Raw genomic sequence first — 20803 nt, forward strand, 5'->3', positions numbered from 1 at the left:
ATAGCTTACAACATCACACGGTCGGCATGGGACTTTGTCATTCATTTTAGAAAATGACTCTGTACACTCAGCAACGATCCAAGATGCTTGTCGATGACCATCTTTAACAATGTCAATAGGACATTTATGGATATCAATGTATTTTCGAACCATCTACACATCACCCCCTCTATATACAGATGCACGTAGATACCATCCACAAGACATATCCTTGCAACAAATTTCAAATGAAGTTTTGTTTGACCTAGTAGTAGTAAGTTCAAAACTGCTTTTAAGAGCAAGCAAATAAATTGCTTTCTTTAATACAAAATTGCTACTAAAATGTAAACCTGCTCTAATGGGAATACCAGATTGAAAGGAATCGGAATCTTGAAAATCAACGATTTCAGTGTTTCCCTCAGGATGTTGGGAAGAATGATCAATGTTTGCTAATTCATTACTCAAATACAGTGGATTTCGAGTATTTGGGGCAACAGATGAGACATGGTCAAGCACTACACATAAATCAATTTGGGGGGAATCTGATAACACTGACATCAACCACAAAATATCTTTATCTTCGACAATGCTAACAAGATTCGAATTGATAGAACCAATCGGTACATTGTCAAATGAGATATAGTTAACTCACCGGAGGAGAAAAGTTTACCTTGGATATATTCTACAAATTGTTGGAACGATGAATTTAATAGAATATGCACCTCAAAATTTAAAAAATCATGGTACTGAAAATTTTCATCCCATCAATCATCAAATAGAAGTCTAATCCGTTGTAAATCCATAGCAAAAACAGTAGCTTGTTAAAGAAACCACAAGAAAACCTAAATCGATGAAACTTTTGTGTGAGTAACAAAAGTTATGGCAATGTATGGAGCAATAATCTAATTGATTCTTGTGCAATCAACGAATGACCATTTTTTTAGGAAGTAATATTTTTTTTTTCCAAATTGTTAAAATAATATAAAAAATAGCATATACAACTAATTTATTAAGAATGTGAGAAATATACAACTGATTTATTAAGAATGTATGTATAAAATTATGAAAAATTATATAGAGATTTGAATAAAATATATGGATAAAAGAAAATTTAATAATATATGGATGTTTCAAATATAAATTTGTAGAAAAATCTGGATATTTAATTAAGGTGAAATAAATTCGAAAAGTGGTTAACAAAATCTAAAATAATAATAAAATATAAAGATTATGTTAACTACATGAGCAAAATTAGGAGGAAAGTTGTCTTTGAAAAATACCAACAATAATCTTGTATATATACATCGACCTTGTGTTTCTATTTTGGAATAACCTGGTATTCGTAGTTTAATCAACAACAATACTTACGAACAAGGCAAGGGCAAATAAGATATTTAGAAATTTGTGGCCATGTGCATGTCACATGAGTTACCATAATTTCTTATTCCTAGGCGGTTTTGCCATTTTTTTTTCAGAATGAAATATCAAATTCTACCATATGCACCAATTCCCCATCATTTTAAGCACATTTCTAGATCTAGTAACCAAGTGGCCCATGAGTTGGCTTATTGGGCCTGGGCCTAGAAAGTAGTGAAGAGTGAAATATTACCATGTTTTTTTGGTTAACTCCTTTTATTGTTATTGATATTAACCATTGTAATCCTTATTTTGTTTTTTCTCATTAATAGAGTATTTATATTATCTAAAAAAAAAAAATTCTAAGAAGTTGTAAACTTATAGAGCCCATAAGAAATTAATAAGATATAATGGATTCAAGCCGGAAATAATAAAATATGTTGTATAAGGATAAAATAATTGCATATGTAGCACAAAAATTGGTAAAAAACTAAAAAGCCCATGTCCAGTCCACAATTTTGTGCGCTTCTTCCTAGTTTTCTCAAATTGAAAGCTACCATTGATGACAACTATAAGTGATAGCCACTAATATTAGTTGCTATCACATGTAGCTATTATTAGTGGCTATCACTGATAGCACAATTTGAGAAATATTAATACAACACTGATCTAAACAATGCCTAGCCCACCATTTCGCGTGCTTCTTCCCGGTTTTCTAGAATTGAAAGCTATCACTGATAGCAACTAATAATGATAGCATTTATATTAGTTATGTTGGGATTGGTGTCCTAAATCTCCTTATAATCTCGTAATTTGTAAATTTTGTATAAACATATAGTTGTTAATAAAATAATTGTTATTTTATAAGCATATACTCAATCCAATAAACTATGATATGAGGTTATTTCATGTAATTTGAACAAGTATGTAGAGACATACAAGTGGATCTTGTTTAAACAATAATATAAACGATCTGTAGTAAATGGATAAAGTTGGGTACCTTATCCTGGTGACACTATGGATACGACCCGCTTTGTAGGTGTTACAAGTGTTATAAAGTGCTACAAATGATATGATTCTGATCATTCATGTGGAGACACATGAGCGGGGGTGTCCTATACAAAGAGTTTGTATAAGACCGGACCACGAAATGATTAGTCTCTTTATATAATGCTGTTAATAATAGAGACTTACATTTCACTAGGATAACTATAGGTGACATGACCTAAATCCTGAGTGAGTTGTGAACTCCTGCTCATGAAGGTGGTTATTTGATTTGTATGGGTGAGAATGGTCAGATTGCCAACTCAACAAGCCTACCATTTTGGGATTCGTCTGACTGGGGAGCTGGGAACACAGCTACACAAGACGGAATTCACTCTTTCCCCGATGTAGGGGAAAATACATAAATTGCTCCCTTAAGGACTGATTTCAGGTCTTGAACATAGTAGTTACACCCTTTCCTGGCTCGAGAGGGTCTTGGTCATAGTGGGACTATGACTTATTATTCATTAGAGGGATCAGTGGTACTTAAGAAGTTAGATGTAACTACCAGGGCAAAACGGTATTTTTGGCCCAACTGTACTTACGAGCAATTTGTGAAGGGTCATTGCACTATTGATTGGTTATATCCAATGGACACATAAATTTATCTGTAGTACGAAGAGTGCAGTTGTCGGTCTTTAGTGGAGTGACCGACAGTTAAGGGATGTTGGGTACTTTAATTAAAGAGTTTAATTAATTATCCAAGTACCGTTGGAGCTTCAATCTATAGGTCCAAAAGGACCCCTCTGTAGCTCAACAAGGATTTAATTGAGAATTATTGGATTAATTTGAAGTGTTCAAATTAATTGAGGGAATTAATTATATATGATATAATTAATTAAATTGATTATATATGTGATATAATTAATATAATGTATTTGATACATTATAATTTAACGTAATATGAGAGGAATTTGAATATTATTCAAATATAATTATATGAATGAGATTCATATAAGGGAATTTAATATAAATGTGATTTATATTAAATATCATGTATTGTTGAGAGAAAATAAAATCTATAGATTATGTTGTATTTGATGCAATATAAAACCATATGCTATATGTTATATTTGATATAACATATAGTGTGTATATACAATAAAGTAGTTATTATGTATATATATATATATTATTAATTTAATTGAAATTAATTAAAGGGAAGGAGCTACAACTCCCTCCCCCGATTCTCTCAATTATTACCGCGGGATTCAAGTGGTTGGAATTTTTCTTCTTCCTGAATTCTCTCTGAGAGAAGAGTTCTCTTTGAAAAAAGTTTACAAAGAAGAAAAGTTCTTCACTTCCCTCTCCCTCTCTCCATCTCCTTTCCCTCTTCCAAGGATTCAAGCAAAGCCCACAACTCTTACTTGAATCCTTTATCCCATGAGAATATAGAGGGTTCTCAAATGATGATGTCCCTTTCAAAGAAGGAGATCCGCGTGGAGAAGATGATCCGTTCGTGGCTTGTATGAGGGAGTACTTGAAAAAAGGGTTCTTTAAAAGTAAAGGTTTCTGAAACCCTAAGTATTTTATTTAAAGCATGCTGTAATTTAAGAAAATGCATATCTTGTTCTTATTTATTGTAAAACTTATATTCAATGAAAAATGGAATTTGGGTCGATCTTGCTTCTGCTCAAAGGACTTTTTTCTGAAAATTTCCTTCAAGTTGTTATCACTGATAGCTGTTATCAACGACTATCACTGATAGCTACTATCGATGGTAACTTTCAATTTGAGAAATATTAATACAACCTTGAAGTATTAGCTTTCAATTTTTTGTTAGTTAGAAGTGGCTATCATTGATACACTTTAAATAATCAAGGTCTTTTGATTAATTTGTTGATACATGTAGTGTGTTTGTATGTTAGATGCATATAGGTATAGAATGATATCCTTCTACATTGATAGCCATAAAGAATATCGTTGATAGCTACTGACAGTGATATTTTTCTATTTCTATCAATGTAGAAAGATATCACTGGTAGTATTTATGTATTATATGTAATATTTGAGATGAAATGGCTGCTAGAGAGATTATTTGATTGTGTTAGCATGTTATCAATGAAAAAAGCTATCACTGATAGCATGATATCAGTGAGATATTGATAGCATGTTATAAATGATAGAAGTTATCGCTAATAGCATGTTAACTGATAGTATCACTGTTATTAATGATAACTTATATCACTCATAGTGAGAGTGCATTTCTAAGAAATTTTCTGTCTTTTTGTTTTCATTTATTCTATTTCTATAATTAACTACTCGTTTTCTTATGTAAAATTCTCACTCTAAAAACTCCTAAAAAAAAAGACTACAACACCAATTTCTTAAAAATGGAGTAGTACGACGGATGTAGATCTAAGAGAGCGAGTTGAATTGGTACCGTTTGGCAAATTTTCATTTAAAGAAAAGGAAAAAAAGAAAAAAGAAGAAAGAAGAAAGAAGAAAGAAGAAAAGAAGAAAAGAAGTAAGAAAGAGCATGATTGGAAAGAGAAAGAGCAAATTTGGAATATATGAAAATTTTTAGGGGCTGTTTGGGGGCCCAACATGAGATGGTATATCATCTCAGTGTTTGGAGGCCCATTATCCTATCTCACTGATTTTAATTGTTTGTGGGCCCATTTTCGGAACGTGTTTCGTATCTCACCGTCATTTTCCTTCTGTGTATTGTATATCATCTCAGTACTTGATCATACTCGATCGTTCATACTCGATCATGCTTGATCATATTCGATCATGCTTAAACATACTCGATCATACTTGAACATTCTCGATCGTTCATACTTGATCATGCTTGATCATATTCGATCATGCTTAAACATACTCGATCATACTTGAACATACTCGATCATGCTTGAATATACTCGATCATACTCAATCGTTCATACTCGATCATGCTCGATCATTCATATTCGATCATGTTCGATCATTCATACTCGATCATGCTCGATCATTCATACTCGATCATGCTCGATCATTCATACTCGATCATGCTCGATCATTCATACTCGACCATGGTTGATCATACTCGATCATGCTTGAACATATTCGATCATACTCGATTATACTCGCGTATTTTGCACGTTTTCAATATTATGCACTATTAGTTACCTCATTTATTAAACTGTCCACTAACTTTAGTAATGATTGTTCTGATTGTTTGCTGTGACTGTTCTAATTGTTTGCTGATTTGATTCCACTTGCATATTTCACTACTCATTCAACCACTTCATTAATGACTCAACCAATTTATTAATTGGATTTGAGTTCATTTATGATGTAAACTTAATATTTTGAGACTGATCACACTTTTTTTTTAATATTTATTCGGGGCTATTATTAATGTTCAACAACCACATCTCTCACTTCACTTTTCCTATTTAACAACATTGGTCATTCTCTATTTGCTGTGAGCCTCCACTGTCCAAGATTTATTTTGTCAATCTGGTGAGTTGTTTAACTTCGATTTCTCCTTCTCTACTTTATAATGTTTGGTTTTGTTATTTTCATATTATTAAGTTTCTAACTTTTGGTTGTTTGGTGGGTGGTAGGGTACCTCGTTGTGTTTTGATCCGACAACCTGTGGACTCCATTCATATTGTACTTCATAAAAGTAGCATAGGTACTTCTCTATTCGAACTAGTTCTCTTCCTAGTTCCTACATTATAAAGATTTTTAGATTTTTTCCTAACTTTTTTTTTTATTATTATTTTGTTATGTAGTCAAAACTCATATGGAATATTAAGTTAGTTTGAGGTTAGTGTGTATTCCCCTATATTCCATTTCAATTGTATTTTTGGTAATTTTGGTGTGTTACTTATACAATGGATACATTACTCGGATTGTTTGACATTTTTGGTATATTAATTTTGGTGTTATTAATTTTTGAATTTTTTTATGAGTATTTGCATTGTCTTCATTTATTTTTAATGTTTACATGCTTCTTAATATTGAAGTTACCTAAGTTACCTTGCAAAACTATGAGATTTTTATTTTTGGAAGATTGAACAATAAAAATATAGCTTAATTAATTAATAAATATAAATATATTACTTAGACTTAATAAATTTTAGTAATTAATATAATCATTTTTAATTATTTTAATATAAATTATCAATGTAATAATTTTTAATTATTTTAATATAAAATTGAACTGTATACCATATCTTGAGATTGAAAAGAATAAAAAAATGCAATTAATGTCTTATTCCAAATATGATGGATACAATAATTGGATTATAAGATTTACAAAAAAAAAAAAAAAAAACAGTGTTCATATGGACAAATTATAATAGATTACAAAAACTGAACCAGATAGCATTGACATAACAACTCTGCACACCCAAATACAAGACATATGAACTCATACATAACAACTATGCACATTCAAACACAGACATATGAATTCGGATAGAATAACTCTGCACGCCCAAACATAGATATATCAATTCAAACATAACAATTTTGTACACACAGACACTAGAACTCCCTAAACATCATAACTTCCTACATTCTATATCATCTCAGCACCCCAAACAACATCTAAAATTAATTCGTGAGTATGTGTCATATATGCAATTAAATTTAAAAAGTAATATTAGTAGATATTTTGACTAATACACTCTTTGTTATAATTTATCTAAGACACTACTAACTCCTCAAATGAAATAAGGAGTGAATACTTTACCTAGACACACGCTCAAACTTTCGTACTAAAATAATAAAAATTTGAAAAATTATATTTTTCCAAAAAGGAAAAAAGAAAAAGAAAAAGAAAAAGAAAAAGAAAAACATTTATGCTCATGGCAACTTCTGGCTTCTTCTTCTTCTCTCACAATTCTCTTCGTTGTACTCTCGGACCCATCGGCGTCCCCCCAAATCTGACCGTCTCTTAGCCGCTGCCGGCTTCCATCTCTCTCTCTCTCTCTCTGTCTCTGGTAGCGGCATCTGGTGGCCTCGCCTCGCTCGATAACCCTTCACTTCTGGCAGGGCTTCACAGCGGCTAGCAGGCGAAGGCGGCCATATCACTGCGTGCAGGTATTTCTTGATTTCGAAATAGTTTCAGCGATTTTAGCCATTTCTGAAATCAAATTATGAGGACCCGCTTATCTTGTTTATTTCTCCGAATCAGTTCTTGCAATCATCATTTTCAATTTTTTGTGCCTTTGATCTGCTCCTGTGCGTGAAACTGTGGGTACAGTTCGATATTGTATTTTCCATTATTCTTCGAAGCCTTTATTTCTTTCAGGAAGATTTGAATTGTATGAAAATTGTGCCTGCAATATCAATTGTGGAATATCTTTTCTACTGTCTTGTAGTATCTGTAAATTTCTGTCAGCTTCTACGGACATTCACTAATCTTCATCCAACATTAGTTGTTAGAAAACTCTTAAAATTTAATATCTTAGATACCTGGCTACTGCTTGAATCCCCAAGGCCCCAAAGTTCCTTTTACTTTTAATACTAGTGGTTTAAGTTTACTTCGTACATTAGAAGAATGATTGTTTGATTTTCTAGGTTTCTTGGCATTTCTAATTTTTACGTGCAGATTTTTGTAGTGTGGTTGTAAATGATAGTCCAGAGAATATAATAACCATGAGATGAAAATGAACGGGAAGTGTAGGCTATGGTGGCCCAAGCAGCATTTAGCATGTGAACTGTCGTCTTCCTGTCTCTTGTTTGGATGGTTCATACCTTCTTCAGATTCCCTTGATGTCGTAGTGGCGTTCACTTGTAGTGATGTTTCACTATCTCAACTCCAATGTGATCTCAAGGTGCATCATTCTTCTTTTCACACTGTTGTTACAAGCTTTGCGCCATTTGTGCAACTCTATATAATAAAAGTGTTTATCAATTGATCACAATTTGTGGAGGAGTGGAATTGGTGTTTTTTAAATTTGTTCATCGTGATGCTAAGTAGCTGGAAAGTAAAAAAGAATAATAGTAATGGTGGAGATAGGAGGAAGGAGAAACACGTTTGGTCTTATATGATATTTATTTGTATTGAGCATGTAGGGTGTTAAAATCATATTTCACAAGACTTCCTTGTTTTTCCTTTTTAAGGTATCAACTAGGTCACAGTCATGCAATTCCTGTAGGAGCTGCTTTCTTCCGAGTCCCTGAAAACTTGCCTTCTATAGGATTCTTTATTATTAGGACCACTTGCTAATATTTTTCCTCTTTGTTTTCTTATGATGGATTTTTTTAACCATTATGTATTCTCAAAAAAGAGTCAAATGAATGTATTATTACCTTCTTTCAGGAAGTTATCTGTGATACAAACAGGACCATGCCTGCAATTTTGCACGATAAGTCAGTGTTTTCTCTACTTGGACAATGTGTTCCAAAATTACGTAGAGATAGAGTTCTTTCAAGCGATGGAATTGATGTATTGAATGGAGAAAAAACTTCTTGTTATCACTATGAAAGTGGGAGGAATAGTGAGGGTAACATCACAGGTAGCTGTGGAAGATTCACCTCTCAATGCCATTATTTAGGTGGGTTGTCAGAGCAATGTAGGCAAGTCTATAGTAGAAACAGTAATTGGCTATTCTTGGAATTTGATTCTGATAAGAAGTATGAAAACTCAGAAGTACTGTGGATTCCTAAATTGGACTACCTTTGTTGGAACGGGCAGAAAGTGTCTAATTGTGATGTTCACGTATGTAAGTCATGATTAATCAATGTTGCTTTTGATTTGCTCCCAATACTTTATCAGTTAATCTTGGCTAACTGTCTTGGAATTTATGTAGGTCATTTTTTATGATTCTCCTGTATATGACTGCCATCATTTCTCTTTGCAACCTTCAAATTCATCCAAGCAAGAGAGTTCATCTTGCAAGAGGCCAAAGTGGGTTGATGAACTTAAGCAGAAGGAACTAAGTTTTGACTTGGTAATGGAAATTTTAAGGATTCTCGTTTTCAGGCTAGCAGAATTGTAGTTTCTTACATGCTTATTTACCATGTACAGGATGCTGTCATTTTGGCCATCAACTGTGCCGCAGCTGCTAAAAGACCAATTGAAAGACATTTGCATGCCAAAAGATCTCCACAGCTTTCCATTGTTGCCAGGTATTTCTTTTATGGCTTAGACTCTGGCGACTGAACTCTATAAATATTTACTTCTTATGTTTGATGTTCAACATTTTTTCCTTGCAGGTGTTATTCATTCATGTGGAGTCTTCTGGCTGTGTCTATTGCGTCACTTTCTACTCTCTTCTATATTGCTTTTCAATTTTTTTACAAACTTCATAGTATTGGATCACAATTATGGATGTCTAATGTAGTTTCAAGAATTTTCATGGCCACATGCATAAATGTCCGTATTCGGTGTTGTCAAATTTTGTATTGGCCAATCATACTTCAAGAGCGTGGCATGAGGTAAGAAATTCTATTTGGATCATTTTTCTGGTTCTGTTAATTTTCTGTTATGCCATGGGGTTTTCATTTTCGTGGACGATAAACTGTTTCTTCTTTTTCTATTCTGTTTGTCTTGGAAGGTCCCTATCAAATGTTGAATATGCGGAGAAATTTGCTTTACAGAAGCATTCAATGTGGACAAGCATAGCTGCTGATGTGTTGCTGGGAAATGTGGTCGGTGTGGCATTGTTATGTTATGCAGATTTTACTTGCTCATCCATTTCAAACCTTGCTAGGGATATCACAAATCACATACTGCGTTCAGGTTGTGTGTGGTTGATGGGAGTCCCTGCAGGTTTCAAATTAAACATAGAATTGGCTGGAGTCCTTGGCATTATATCTCTCAATGCAATCCAAATTTGGTCTACACTTTGGTTCTTCTTTGGTTTTATATTTGTTTATGTCATTAAAGCGCTTGCTATATTGGGGATTCTTTTTGGAGGGACCTTGCCTGCTGCATTGACCTCAGATCTGATATCAGTAGCAACTTGCCACGTGTCAACTCTTCATTGGTTTATTTCCCTTATATATTCATCGCAGATACAGGCATTAGCAGCTTTATGGCGCATTTTCAGGTAACTCTTTTTTGAGATCCACTCAAATTGGGCATAGCCGATGACACTTATGGTACTATCCCATTTTGTTGGCTTAGGGCCTGATGCTTAGTTTGCTTCTAACTTAGTACTGATCTATAATGAAATTGTAACTAGTGACACCAATTTAAGCTAACAAAAGTTTATTACACTATTAGCATGAAGGAATGAATAGGCAATGGCCAAATTTCAGTATGCTCTTATGTACTAAGTAGGATAACAATTTCTGTGCCTTGGTTTGCTAATCTTGATCCTTTTTTATTTTGTGTTCCTCCGAAGAAGGGCGATGGCTGGGGTAGTTGCCAGCCTGCTACAACAATACCAAAAAGCTCTTTTGATGCTTGAATCTTTCTGAACATAGATTCTTTAGGGTTTTTTTTTTTTGAAAAAAAAAAATTTTATATAAAAATCAACTTTTATTGAGAAAAAAATGAAAGAATACGAGGGCATAAAAAAACATAAGTCCCCCAAAAGCCACCCCCCTAAAGAAAGGATTTCCAACTAATCATAATGTTGCCGATAGAATAATTACAAAAAACTTCGACACTGAAGCCCAAAGCGACACATGAAACCTCACTAAGGACCAAATCTCACTAAGGTCCTTTTCTAGACCTCTAAACACCCTCTTGTCCGTTCCCCCCAAACTTCCTACAACACAACACACACCCCCACAAACCACAACAAACGGCCCTTCTCTCTAAAAGGCAGATGGAAGAGGAACTCCCCCAATATCTCTCTTGCCGACTATCTGGACATCAAACTCCTGGAGAAAGCATGGAGAAAGCATATCCACACAGACCTTGTAAATAGACAGTCCTAGAGAAGGTGATCAAGGTTTTCCTCCACCTTTCGACAGAGAATACAATGGAAAGGACCTGTTAACGAGAACTCCTTGACAATCCTATCCAAGGTGTTCACATGGCCAAACAAAACCTACCAGGTAAAGAACTTAATTTTCTTTGGTATCTTAATCCTCCAGACCACATCAAAGACCGATTCACAAGTAGGAGAGGGATCCAACAACGACTTAAAGAAAGATTTATAGGAAAAGTCCTCCAGAGGATTAGGCTTCCAGACACGAATATCCTTTCTCCCTCCCTGAAGTTGCACTCATCCAACAACAAAAGAAGAGAGGCAACCTCTATCGTCTCCCTATCGGATAAATGACGACGGAAACCGAAAGAAAAGGACACATCGCTCCCTGACCACACCAGAAAGTCAGAGCCCAGACGAGGGAACGCAAAACAAAGAGGTCTATCCCCAACCCACTAATCTTCTCACGATGCAACGGACCAAAATGGAGAAAGAGGGAAGCTCTAACACGATGTCTTTCCAAGGGTTCCGGTGTGTGCCTTTAACCCCCTTCGCTATCCTGACAAAGGGATGAGTTCCGTATTTACTACCAATAATTCTATAGCCACAAGGAATAGATTCTTTAGTTATTTTACATTTGGGCTTTTGATGGTCTGTCTGGTTTTAGAAAGTTATTATAGTGCATTTGAAGTTAGGAATTTGCAGCCAGTTGGCCCATTCTCATGCCTTTTGCCAGTGGTTTTAGTGTAGCCTTGGATTTTCGTAAATGCTTTCTTATCTTTTACGGAGATGTTTGACTGAGTTCAAACTTTATCTAATACATATTTCTGTATTGGGAGAAGCCGATTGCATTTGATATTAGTGCTTGAAAAACTTTCCCCTCTAATAGCGTTCTTCCCCGTCTCAATGCCTAGGCATCTACGTGAGAAAATAGAGGTAAAATAGGTGTAACTTTGAATGGGGTAGAAGGAGGATAATATTTTAATCAAATGGATGGGAATTAGCATGTGGGATCAGACCTCTAAATACAGCTTATTCTTTCTGTTTCCTAGCAGCTGAAATTAAATAGTACGTTGTTAAATATCAGTGTCAGAATTCATGAATTTCCTTGTTCTTGTAATTATGTTTAATGTTGCTGAATGCTGAATCTCTTTGCAGGGGTCAAAAACAGAATCCTCTTCGGAATAGAATAGATAGTTATGACTACACTGTGAAGCAACATATTGTTGGATCGCTTATTTTTACACCACTATTACTTCTTTTACCCACTACTTCAGTCTTCTACGTCTTCTTTACCATTCTGAATATATCTATCAGCTTCATCAGATTGCTAATTGAAGTTATAATTTCTGCTATTCATGCTACACCCTATACCAAAATTTTCCTTTGGTTGGTGAAGCGGAAAATATTTCCTTATGGGATATGGTTCGAAATCATTTCTTGCCACATTAATTCCACGGGTAGTCTAGTCAGGAACTCATCTGAAAACTTGGATGTACCAACTAAGATCTTGGAGCAGAATGAGGAGATGATCATGAGGAAATGTTCAGTTTTGGTTTCATGTCTTCACAGCAACTTAATGGGCATAGGTTAGTTCTCTATCATAAACTGGACTATTTGGTATTAAATGAGGTGAAACATAGGCAATCTGATTTGTTAACTGCGTGCTTATGAAAATAGAAAGATCCTCTCAGTATAACTATTTATGGAGATCTATTTGTACTGATATTAGAGTAGATTCTGCTAGTGAACATTGTATGGATTTTTTTATCGGGCTAAAGTACAGTTTTGTTCCTTTCTTTACATATGGATTCTCAGCTTTTGATTAAGTCCTTGAATTTTTTGAAGTTTAAACTTTGAACTATATAGCCTTTAACCTATCATCAACAAGGCATCATATACGAATAGTTGCCGCAGCATCGTTATTGCAAAGAAAGTTGTGAGATGTATGCGAAACACCAACTTGAAATACAGTAGTCAGTTTGTGTAAAAAAAAAATTATATTTCATTATTTTATTTGATCATTATTTTGTGATATTATAACTTCAGGAGAACTGGTCCTGCCTCACTACAGAAATATTTTCTCTGGCTTCTCTTGGTCGATACTAGCTTCTATTTTTCATGGAGTCCTGACTGGAAGAAGGTAATAAGCTGCTTTTATTCCTTGTGTTACACATCTTACGGTAACATCACCGCCCCCAATCTGGATATTGATCTAACAACTATCCATGCTGCTCCTGCAGAACATCATCGACACTGAAGGTTGGCCTTCCTTCACCGATGCCATGGATGTGTATTCCTTACAGAGAGTATTGGCATCTCTGCCACGATTCAATTCTTGCTTGCAGGCAGCTACGGTCCTGTACGTCTTGATTTGATATCGTGTTAAATCCTAGCTTTCAGAGTTTATTTTACTCAGAGTAAGAGTTTAGCATTTTTTTTGAAGTTGAAGCTTGGAAGAATGAGCTTATCAAGTTGCTTGGAATGAACTCTGCTTTTTCCTTTTTTTGGCTTGAAGGTAATCTTTTGGTCGCGGACATGAACGAAAGTTTTGTTCATTTAGGAGTTGCAGATTCCTACTCAGTTGGGGGGTTATTGATTGGTGGTAATTGTGGCAACCATTTAGAAATTTCTTTGCCCTAGTAGTTTTAGGGGATATTCATGGATTTGAAGAACTTTTCTAGTATTCGAATTGAATCGAGAAATGAGGTTGAAAGTCTAAATTTGTATGGTTTGTATATGGGTTGTTGGTGTGGAATTTGTGAATATACTTCTAAAACAATATTTTAGAGATTTAAACTTATAACATCTCGAAAAAGGCAGAAGTAGAGAAAAGGAAAAGAGGGGTGCATTTGCCTTAACCATTGAATTAGAGTCACATTTATTGATCCCTAATGAAAATCGGTGTAATCGTAATGGATCATATTAGGCTAAATCCCAAACATAATTGGATTTCTGTTGATTGCATTTGTTTGGAATTGTGAATTTGTTACATTTATTATTATTGTTACCATTTAATTTTAACGGTAATTATATGGTAATGATAAAGGTAATAATAACCGTGATAGATTCATGATTTTCATATTGTTACAAAAACAATAATTGTAACACTAATAATAACGGTAAAAGTAGTAGGTCACAATTTTTAAAATAATTAAATTGTGAATCCTTTGTTCTTTAATTAGATTTCTTGTTTTGATTATAAATTTCTACTGGTAAATAACAACAAACGTAATTAATTGGGGTTTATTTTTTAAATTACCGTTGTTGGATTATATATCACCCAGGTAAAAGTGACCTAAAAGTAAATATAACTATGTTTTCTAATATCTGAGTACAAAGTTAAATTCAGCAGCAAGCCATCATCCAAAGCACAAAAGAGAGTAGTAAAATATGATAAGAAGAAAAAAGTCAATGGTGTCATTTTCCCCCCCACCATTTTGAGTCGAAAACCAAAAACTCAAAATACATTATGCATTGAATTTGAGGTCAATGATCAGGAGTCATTTCCTTATATTAATTCCATCTCCCAATATTTAATCTATAATGAACATTTGAGAGTTTCAAAAGGGAAAAAGAAAAGGACATTTGAGTGCGAGTCATTTTGAACGATGTCAACAAATATTCCCCCAAATTTAATATAATTTTTATTAAATGTTCAAAATTTTCAGCCATCTTACTTTGGAAAGATATGAGCTTTGTTTATAACAAAAGGCAAAGATAATAATCATACCCTAAGAGGAAAGATATCCATTTATTATTTCAGTTATTTTGTAAGAAATTTATAAATATAACACTATATATATATATATATATATATTTTAAATGAAAAAATTGCAGAAAAAATTTATAAATATAACACTATATATATATATATTTTAAATGATTTTTTTTATAAATATAACACTATATATATATATATATATATTTAATGAAAAATTACGGAAAATATTTTTAAATATAACAAATGTCACTATAGTGATAGACACTGATTAATGTCTATCTCAAGATAAACAGTAACATTTTGTCATATTTATAAATAAGTTGCTTCATTTTTCTGTATTTGAAAATAACCTCTCTCTCTATATAATAATAATAATAATTGAAAGTGTTGTTCAATTGAGATAGGTAATATTACAAGTTTAGTCTCAACTTTCAGTTTTGTGTTAAATAAGTCCGAACTTTAAGTTCCTCAACTTTCAAATTTGTATCTAATAGGTTTTCATATTTTAAAAAGTTTCCAATAAGTACTTCAACTTTTAATTTTATATATTATAGATTCCAAAACTTTCATTTTTGTGCATAATAAGTCTTTGACTTAATTCGACATTTTTTAAAATTTACGAGTCTACTTGATATAAAATTAAAAATTTAGGAATTTGTAAACACAAAATTGAAAGTTGATATTTTTCAATTTTTCAAAAATTATTAGATATAAAATTTAATTTTGAAATAACACTTAGACAAATATAAAATTTTAAAGTTAAAATGTGTAATTCAACCATTGAGATATGTTTATTTAACAAACTATTTCAATTATATGAATTTGGAGTCAGCAGTGCATACTTAATAATGATTTAGTTATGCCTTCTCAAAATAATAATATAATAATAATACTAATAATAATAAGATTTAGTTGTGATGAAAAATTTTGAGTTTTTTCTTTCTTTCTTTTTTTTTTTTAATTTAAAAAATTGCTTTTAAATTTTCAATTATTTAAAATTTTAAAAAAGCAATTATTTTTCTAATTAACAAACTACATCGACAAAAGAGCATTAAGAAGTGGTTGACCAACTACATCGACAAAAGAGTGCATTATTTTATTTTTTTATCAAAAGAAGAGACACCATTTTTTTCTTTTCAAATCTCTATATCTTTTAAAATATAATCGTTGTCTTTATGCTTTGAATAAAGTTTACCAATGTCAATGAGTAACTATCTAGACTTAGGGGTTTGGGGCGTTGAGATGATATAAGATATGAGGATTTCTGATGTCTTGAGAATTCTGATGTCTGGAGAGTTCTGATCGAGTATGTTCAAGTATTGAGATAATATATGATACACGAAAGGAAAATGACGGTGAGATACGAAACACATTTCGAAAATAGGCCCACAAACAATTAAAATCAGTGAGATAGGATTATGGGCCTCCAAACATGATAAAGGATATGGGGATGTACCATTTCATGTTGGGCCCCCAAACAACCCCTTAATATTAGATCACAAGTTCATATAAAAATAAATTTAGATGCACTCAAGCAATATACAAGTTAAGTAATATGATCAGGTTAAATTATAAATTTAACCGTTGAATTTTCTATTTTCCTATTTGGTCATTGAACTTAAAAGTGTGTTGAATAGAATTTGAAACTTTCAATTTTATTTAATAGATCTTCGGATTTTTTATTTTATGTCTAATAAATTATGGCCTATTTAAAAATCTATAAAATTAAAAGACTTATTAATCACAAAATTTAAAAGTTTAAAATCTTGTCAGAGGTAAAGTTCAATTTTATATCTCATGGTAATTCTTAAAATTTTAGAATAAATAAGGGACATATTCTAATATTTTCAATGTTCAATGATGTATTGCATATATTACGAAAAATTTAGAAACATATTATATACTTTTTAATGTGTTTGTTTATTTGAAAAGATAACGTCTCATTAAAACCAAAAACTAATTACACCAATCATCCTCATAAAGGGCAGAGGACAGAGATTTTGTTGATCTCTGTTTTAGAGTTAGAGATGTTGTTGGATCTGATTTCCTTTTTAATATTTATAGACCAAATAGACACATACCTAAAATTAAAGTATAAGGGATCAAATTTTATAATTTAACCTATCTATTACTTAACTAAAACAAACTATTGTGTATGATATTGATTATAGTCCCAATACTTACAAATATCCAAATATGTAACTTGTACTCTTAATAATATCTTATCTAATTTAAATTCGATGTAAATACTTTTAAAAGAAAAAAAATCATTGAAATGTTTCATTTGTTATGAAATTGAGGAGCACAACGAAAATATGAATATGGAAAAATATAATATAATAATATTTCTATACAATAGTAATAAATAAATAAAAACTAAAATTATAAAATTGGACAATGGAAAATTTTAGTTGAATTTGGTGTGGATTTCTCACCAATGGGTATATCATTTTAAGATCCACCAAAGACCACTATTTATAGGCAAAGTGGCAAGTAGGATGTGGACTTACATGGACACCAAACATGAATTACTACAAGGCACATGGACAACATGAATGGTGACACATGACCTTTGGGACACTAAGCAATGAACATCTATTTTTTTATTATAATATTCATAATACTTCCCCTTAGAAATCCATATATATATATATATATATATATATATATATATATACCTTGTTAAAATCTTACTATGAAAAACCCAATAGGAAAAAATCTTAGTGAAAGAAAAAGATTACGTATTTCATATAATACATACTCATAAAAGAATACAATAAATTTACTCCCCCTCATGAAAACATCACTTAAGATCTCTGAGTCGCCGCATTCCAATGTTGTGTACCAATTTTTCAAAAGTTGTGGTTGGTAATGCCTTTGTAAATAATTCTGCCATGTTATCATTCAAACAAATTTGTTGTACAGTGATGTCACCATTTTCTTCAAGATTATGAGTGTAGAAAAGCTTCAGTGAAATATGTTTTGTACTATCTCCTTTAATATATCCTCCTTGATTTGGGCTATGTAAGCTGTGTTGTCTTCGTATAATAATGTTGGAAGATTTTTATTAGAAGACAACCTAAACGTTTCACGAATGTGTTGAGTCATTGACCTTAGCCATACACATTCTCGACTAGCCTCGTGAATTGCAAGGATTTTAGCATGATTTGAGGAAGTGGCCGTTATAGTCTATTTCATCGATCGCCATGATATAACAGTTCTTCCACATGTGAACAGATAACCTATTTAAGATCTAGCTTTGTGCAGATAAGATAAATATCAAGAATCTACATAACCAACTAGATCAAAATTTGATTTATTTGAATAAAAAAAACCCATATCGATTGTTCCTTGGAGATAACGAAGTATATGCTTAATTCCGTTCCAATGTCTTTGTAGGAGAAGAAATATATCTAGCTAATAAATTTACTGAAAATGTAATTTCTGGTCTTGTATTATTAACAAGATACATAAATGCACCAATTGCACTAAAATATAGTACTTTAGGGCCAAGAAGTTATTCATTATCTTCTCAAAGTCGAAATATATCTTTCTTTATATCCAATGAACGGATTTCAATTAGAATATTTAATTGATGTGCTTTGTCCATATAAATTCTTTTCAAAATTTTTCCTGTATAAGTTGACTGATGAATAAATATTTCATCTGCTAAATGCTCAATTTGCAAATCAAGAAAAAATTTTGTTTTTTTTGAGATCTTTCATCTCAAATTCTTTCATAAGATATTCTATTGGCCTTGAAAACTCTTCAGTAGTTTCAATTATATTCAAGTCATCAACATATAGAGTTATAATAGAAAATCCTGATTGTGATTTCTTTATAAAAACACATGGACATATTGGATTATTTTGATATCATTCTTTCAATAAATATCCACTCAGGCGATTGTACCACATCTGTCCTTATTGTTCCAATCCATATAGTGATCTTTGTAACTTTATTGAATACCATTCTCGGGAATTCAATGTATATGTTTCAGGTATCTTAAATCCTTATGAGATTCTCATATAAATATTATTATCAAGAGGTCCATATAAATATACTGTGACTACATCTATAAGAGGCATATTCAGACTTTTATACACAGTCAAGCCAATTAAACATCTTAAGGTAATTGCATCCATCACCGGAGAATACGTCTCTTCAAAATCAATACCAGGTCTTTGTGGAAAACCTTGTGCAACTAGTCTTGCTTTATATCTTGTGACCTCATTATTTTCATTTATTTTTCTCAAAAATACTCATTTGTATTCCACAGGTTTAACACTTTCTGGTGTTCGAACTACTGGTCCTAAAACCTGACGTTTTGAAAGTGAGTTCAATTCTGCCTTGATTGCTTCTTTCTACTGAAGCCAATCTTTTCTATGTCGACATTCTTCAACAGATTTTGATTTAGGATCCTCATTTTCAGATATAATATCAAGAGCAACATTATACGCAAAAATGTTGTCAATAATTATATTAGTTCAATTTCATCTTTTTCTTGTTATGACATAGTTTATTGAAATTTCATTATTATCTTTAGGTATTTCACCTTTCCTATTAGTCATGTCGAAGATTTCTTTATGGGTATTTACATCCTCAACCAAGTCTTTTTCACTATTAATTATTTTCATTTTCGAGGTTTTTTATCTTTGGAACCTATTGGTCTACCACTGGCATATCACAGACTCATTAGTGACAACTTGTTGTATTGGGATATCAATTTTTAATGGAACATTTGCAGCTGGTATATGTGACTTAGTTACTTTCTTTGCATCTATAAATGCATCTGGTAATTGATTTTCTATATTTTGTAAATGAATTATTTTCTGAACTTCAAGTTCACATTGATCTGTACGGGGATATAAATGAGACAATAACAATGCATTCCATGTAATTTCTTTTTCCAACTTCTTAATTCCTCCCCCTAATGTTGGAAATTTTGTCTCATTAAAATGACAATCATCAAATTGTGTAGTAAATACATCACCCGTCAGGGGCTCAAGATATTTAATAATTGATGGGGAATCATATCCAACATATATTCCTAACCTCCTTTGAGGACCCATCTTATGCGTTGTGGTGGAGCAATTGGAACATATACTACACATCCAAAAATTCTCAGATGAGAAATTTTTGGCTCATGACCATAAGATAATTGTAATGGTGAATACTTATGATAAGCTATTGGCCTAATGCGTACAAGTGACGCTGCATTCAAAATAGCATGTCCCCATACAGATGAAGGAAGCGTAGCTCCATAAGTAATGGTCTTGCAATTAATTGCAAACGTTTTATAAATAATTCTACTAAACCATTTTATATATGAACATGAGCTACGTGATGTTCAATACTTATCCCAATTGACATATAATCATTATCAAAAGCTTGGGATGTAAATTCACCAGTATTATCAAGACGAATAGTCTAAATTGTATAATCAGGAAATTGTGCTCTTGACTTAATTATTTGAGCAAGTAATCTTGCAAATGCAAGATTTCGACTTGATAATAAGCACACGTGTGACCATCTACTGGATACATCTATTAATACCATAAAGTATCTAAATGGTTCACTTTGTAGGTTAATGGTCCACATATATCACCATGGATTCATTTTAAAGAGCAGGTGATTCAGTTCTCACTTTAGCTGGTGATGATATAATTATCAATTTTCCTTGAGAGCAAGCATCACATGATAATTCAATAGATTGAAAAATCTTCTGGTTCTTTAACAGGTGTCCATTTAAATTCTCAATAATTCTCCTCATCATTATAGATCCTGGATAACCCTATCGGTCATGCCAAATTGTAAATATTCTGGATTCATGAACTTTAGGTTCATTGTTGCATATGTTTCAATTACTCGTAAA

General features: G+C 32.3%; 1 protein-coding gene across 5 annotated transcripts; it reads left to right on the plus strand.

Annotated features, from left to right (window-relative positions):
• Positions 1-7059: 7059 nt before the first annotated feature.
• Positions 7060-14061, plus strand: LOC120073347 (N-acetylglucosaminyl transferase component family protein / Gpi1 family protein). Of its 5 annotated transcripts, none has more exons than XM_039026136.2 (12): positions 7128-7416; positions 7928-8153; positions 8642-8876; positions 8970-9040; positions 9132-9272; positions 9350-9450; positions 9538-9759; positions 9879-10373; positions 12363-12793; positions 13254-13347; positions 13448-13624; positions 13723-14061. In XM_039026136.2, the coding sequence occupies exons 2-11, from the start codon at positions 7980-7982 to the stop codon at positions 13575-13577; spliced, it is 2094 nt and encodes a 697-aa protein (XP_038882064.2). In that variant the 5' UTR covers positions 7128-7416; positions 7928-7979; the 3' UTR covers positions 13578-13624; positions 13723-14061. The 5 variants fall into 5 exon arrangements, with proteins under 5 accessions (XP_038882061.2, XP_038882064.2, XP_038882065.2 ...); XM_090312287.1 differs by having other exon boundaries at positions 7159-7416; positions 8003-8153; XM_039026133.2 differs by having other exon boundaries at positions 7060-7416; positions 8642-9040.
• Positions 14062-20803: the final 6742 nt, after the last annotated feature.

The sequence above is a fragment of the Benincasa hispida genome, chromosome 3 (assembly GCF_027475165.1).
Source record: "Benincasa hispida cultivar pf3 chromosome 3, pf3_genome.v1.1, whole genome shotgun sequence".
NCBI lineage: Eukaryota > Viridiplantae > Streptophyta > Magnoliopsida > Cucurbitales > Cucurbitaceae > Benincasa > Benincasa hispida.

Coding starts and splice junctions, on each gene's coding strand:
- LOC120073347 (XM_039026133.2), top strand. CDS start 7,980: ATGAAAATGAACGGGAAGTGTAGGCTATGGTGGCCCAAGCAGCATTTA. Junction 8,154..8,641: donor AACTCCAATGTGATCTCAAG/GTGCATCATTCT, acceptor ACCTTCTTTCAG/GAAGTTATCTGTGATACAAA. Junction 9,760..9,878: donor CTTCAAGAGCGTGGCATGAG/GTAAGAAATTCT, acceptor TTGTCTTGGAAG/GTCCCTATCAAATGTTGAAT.